The following is a 3959-nucleotide window of genomic DNA, read 5'->3' as shown; positions in this document are numbered from 1 at the left end:
CCCAGCACGGGACTTGCTCTGTTCACGTAGGCCGCAGGCACCCTCTCAAATAGCTGAAGGTGCCCCACCTTAGGCACCTTCTCGAGTGGATCTTAGAAGCCCAGGCAGGAAAGTGAATGCAGAGGGCCCCTGAGCTCCAGGGAATCAGCCTGAAAAGGAAAAGGAAAAAGAAATAAAATGGGGAGACCAAGCCTGATGAGCATGGTCCACACTTTATTTTCCAAAGTAGTTTTTATACCTTAAGTTGTGCATAGAGGATAATGGGAGGCGGGTTAGAGTCATGCAAGGTCAGCAGTCCTTGATCCTTATCGAAGCCAGGCTTTCTTTCTGCAAGCTTATCATATGCAAAAGCTTTAGGTGATTTACATCATCTTCTGGCCAGGAGGCCTGTTAACATTTTATGACCCCTTCTTCAGAAAACTTATTTTTCTCTAAAGGTGATTATTCTAAAGTCAAGCGCCACCCTCTGAAAGCATTAGATAAAGTTGCATTCCTATAGGGCAAAAGTGTGGTGGGCTATAACAAGAAAAGAATTAACTCAAGCGTCCAAGGTTACAAACATTAAAGCTACTACTTACATTTCTATATACCAACTATATTAATCAATACACTCCCAGGGACACAGTAGGTAAGGGATATGGAAACTTGGCAGCAAGCATTAGCTCAACAAAGAAATCCTCTACTAGTTCTATTCTAACAATTTTAACTCTCTGAGAAGCTCTGCATTGTTAGATTATCTTAAGCTTCCCGTGCCTCTTGAGTTTGGGAGGCTGTGAACAATCACATGCGTAGCTGCAGGAATCTGAACAAACCTGTCAGGCAAGCTAGAAAGTCATCAGAGGGGTTTGAATTGAAACACTCCTATAATGCCCAGGAGACTTATTAACTAGAATTTTAAGTTGATTTTCTTACAGAGAAAGGTGGTCGGGGATAGCCCCCTGTTAATGTCAGAAGAGTTAATGAAAGTTGTGAAATAGTAAAACAGACAGATTTTGGTTTTGGGGTAGATGCTTGGGCAGGTCCAGGGGGCCTCTCGAGCCCTGACTTGCCTTGCCCATCAGGGCTCTCCCACATGACCTTGTCATGGGTGGGAACTCCCATGCTGGCTCCCAGCAGGAGACACTGCCACACCCAGCTCACTGCAATGGCAGAGATGGCAGAGATGGATCTGGACATGAAGGTGTGGAAGCGAGTGTTCCAGGAATTAATTCAGGAGGTGAAGCCGTATCACACATGGCAACTCACACTTGACAAAGGCCTTCTTCCTAACATCCTGAAGCCAGGGTGGGCACAATACCAGCAGCAGACCTTTGCCCGGTGAGTAGGGAGTGCGATGGTAATATTCCAGAAAATTCTTGCTCATTTCTTCTTACTTCATACACTCATTACTTTTCTTCTGCTCGTGCTTGTAAATTGGAGATTACAGGAAGGTGCCCATCATCCAAGATGCTTTAGCTTCATTAAAATTTTTTTCCTTATTACACTGAACCGCAAAATGAAAGCAAGACTGAGCTAAAGCCCAGAGAGAGAAAAAACAAGCTGTGAGTGGTGAGAAGCAGTGAGGAAAAGAGAAGGGGAGGAAGGGAGGCTATTGCGCTCAACTGCACGAGAGCTTGATGAGCAAGGCTCAGGGCACATGTTCCCTGCTTTGGGGACACCTGGGATCCAACACGGAGTCTGTGGGGGAGAGGCCCTGTGTGCTAAGACCCCCTCAGAGAAGGGGCGGAGGGTGGTGAGGAGCTGAGCAACACACAGCAAACCTTGTCCCTCTCTACTCCGAGCTGATAGAGTCTTATTTTTATTTTTTAAAACTTAATTTTATCTATGTATTTATTTTTGCCTGCGCCGGGTCTTCACGGCTCTTGTACAGGCTTCTCACTGCAGTGGGTTCTCTTGTTGCAGAGCACAGGCTGTAGGCACGCGGGCTTCAGTACTTGCAGCACATGGACTCAGTAGTTGTGGCACACAGGCTTTAGATACTCTGAGGCATGTGGGATCTTCCCCAACCAGGGACTGAACCCATGACCCCTGCACTGGCAGGCAGATTCCTATCCACTGCAACACTGCAGAAGTCTGATGGAATCTTTTAAATATAGGACCTTCTGAGGCCATTCAAAGTCTAGCCCTCTCTTTTCCAGTTGGGAGAGTGGAACCTCAAGGGTCGGGGGTGGGGGCCTGGGACTCCATCCCAGAACTGGGCCCATGCTCAATCCCTTTTCCGGGAGAGGGTCCAGGCAGAGGAAGCAGAGCTCTTCTCTCCTGGTGGTGTATGTTTTCCTGGGCCAGGAGCATCAGAGCAGAGTCTCAGCTCACTGCTTACAGTCTGGAGGCTGGAAGTCCAAGATCAAGGTGCCAGCTGCTCTTCTGGGCCACACGCTTCTTGTTGTGTCCTTACGTGGCAGAAGGAGCTGAGTTGCTCTGCTGGCTTGCTTCCGTAGGAGCACTAATCTCAGTCCCCAGGGCTCTGCCCTCACATCCTAATCAACTCCTAAAGGCTCCACTTTCTAACACCATCACCTTGGGTGTTAGGATCCCAACGTGGAAATTTGGGGGGTACACAAACATTCAGACTGCAGCATTTATCCACATCCACTTGTATCTATTTGTGGATTTCAGTTCAGGGTTCTTGGGGCTCTTGTACGTATAGCCTCTGATCCACTTACATCTACATGTGAGGAAGCCTTGGTTTGGGGTCAAGAGACTGGAGCTCCAGTCCTGGCTCTTCCACCTGCTGGGTCTCCGGGCATGACACGTTTCCAGGGTGTGCCTCATCTCTAAAATGATTACACTGGACTTGGAATTTGCCCAAAGTCCCTTCCAGCTCCAAGGGTTTGTGATTTGCTGTTTTCATGGCAGACATACCCGTGGGTCACAGTGTGTGTCGGTGGCACAATGGAGATAGGAACATGGGGCTCGGGATTTCTTCCCCGCTAATCCACGACCCCTATCAAATCACGTCTCTGTGTGTCCTTCCCACACAGCCCACAACTTGGTCATATTGAGCCAAGTTGTGGGTCTTGTCTTTGGTCTCCACAGGTTCCAGTGTTCCTTGTGCTCTCGAAACTGGGCCTCCGCCCAAGTTCAGGTCCTTTTCCACATGCACTGGAGTGAGGGGGAATCCAGGGGGCAGGTGAAGATGAGAGTCTTTGCCCAGAGCTGTCAGAAGTGCTCCCAGCCTTCGTTTGAGGTTCCCGAGTTCACAGAAGAGAACATCTCAAGGATCCTGAACAACCTGGTGTTGCAAATTCTGAAGAAATGCTATAGAGAAGGAATTAAGTTCGTGAAGAGTCCTATGATTAAGGCCACTGCTCTCAAAGGGCCACATAACCGTGACAACTGCGAGGCATGTCTGCAGGGTGTTTGTGTCCAGAATGACATAGGTCTGGCCATGCAGTCACCAATAGCCCTGTCATTTCCCACAATAAGCTCGCCCACCCTTGGGATCACCGCTGAAATGCCTTCTCCCACGAGTGGAAGCACCAGAGGGGAAGCAGTGACGAAAAACAAGGTATTACCCAGATCGTGGTTTCCTGAGCCCACACCAGCTGAGAGCCTCCCTACTTCGTGGAGCCCAAGAACGAACACCAGCTTCCAGAGGGAGAGAAGAGACCAGGATTCCTCCTGCGATCAGAGCTTCTATTCCCACCCAGCCCAGCATCCCAGGAGCACAGGCATTGGTTGCTGCTGTTTCATCCTAACTTTAATTGTAATTATAATCATCATCGTAACTGTAATTGTGGTAGCAGTCATTATCAGAGCCTCGAAAGCTTGATCGGTGAGTTTATAAAATCAGACACACAGTCATCTACTGTATAATCCCACTGACGCAAAATATTCAGATTAGGTAAATCTAGAGACAGGAAGTAGATTTAGGGATGCCAATCAAAGCACAGGGAAAGGAAAAATGGTGGACAACTATATAATCTGTATGGTTTTTTGGGGGAGTGACAACACTGTGA

The 3959-nt window shown here is 48.3% G+C and overlaps 1 protein-coding gene across 1 annotated transcript; it reads left to right on the top strand.

Annotated features, from left to right (window-relative positions):
• Positions 1 to 1162: 1162 nt before the first annotated feature.
• RTP3 (receptor transporter protein 3) lies at positions 1163 to 3601 on the top strand (the record flags this gene model as incomplete). The annotated part of the gene is made up of 2 exons (XM_006071559.3): positions 1163 to 1317; positions 3037 to 3601. Coding segments are annotated over exons 1-2 (720 nt in total), but the record flags the coding sequence as incomplete, so codon positions are not given.
• Positions 3602 to 3959: the final 358 nt, after the last annotated feature.

This window comes from Bubalus bubalis, chromosome 21, assembly GCF_019923935.1.
Source record: "Bubalus bubalis isolate 160015118507 breed Murrah chromosome 21, NDDB_SH_1, whole genome shotgun sequence".
Taxonomy (NCBI): Eukaryota; Metazoa; Chordata; class Mammalia; order Artiodactyla; family Bovidae; genus Bubalus; species Bubalus bubalis.
This window is presented reverse-complemented; position numbering and strand designations above follow the sequence as displayed.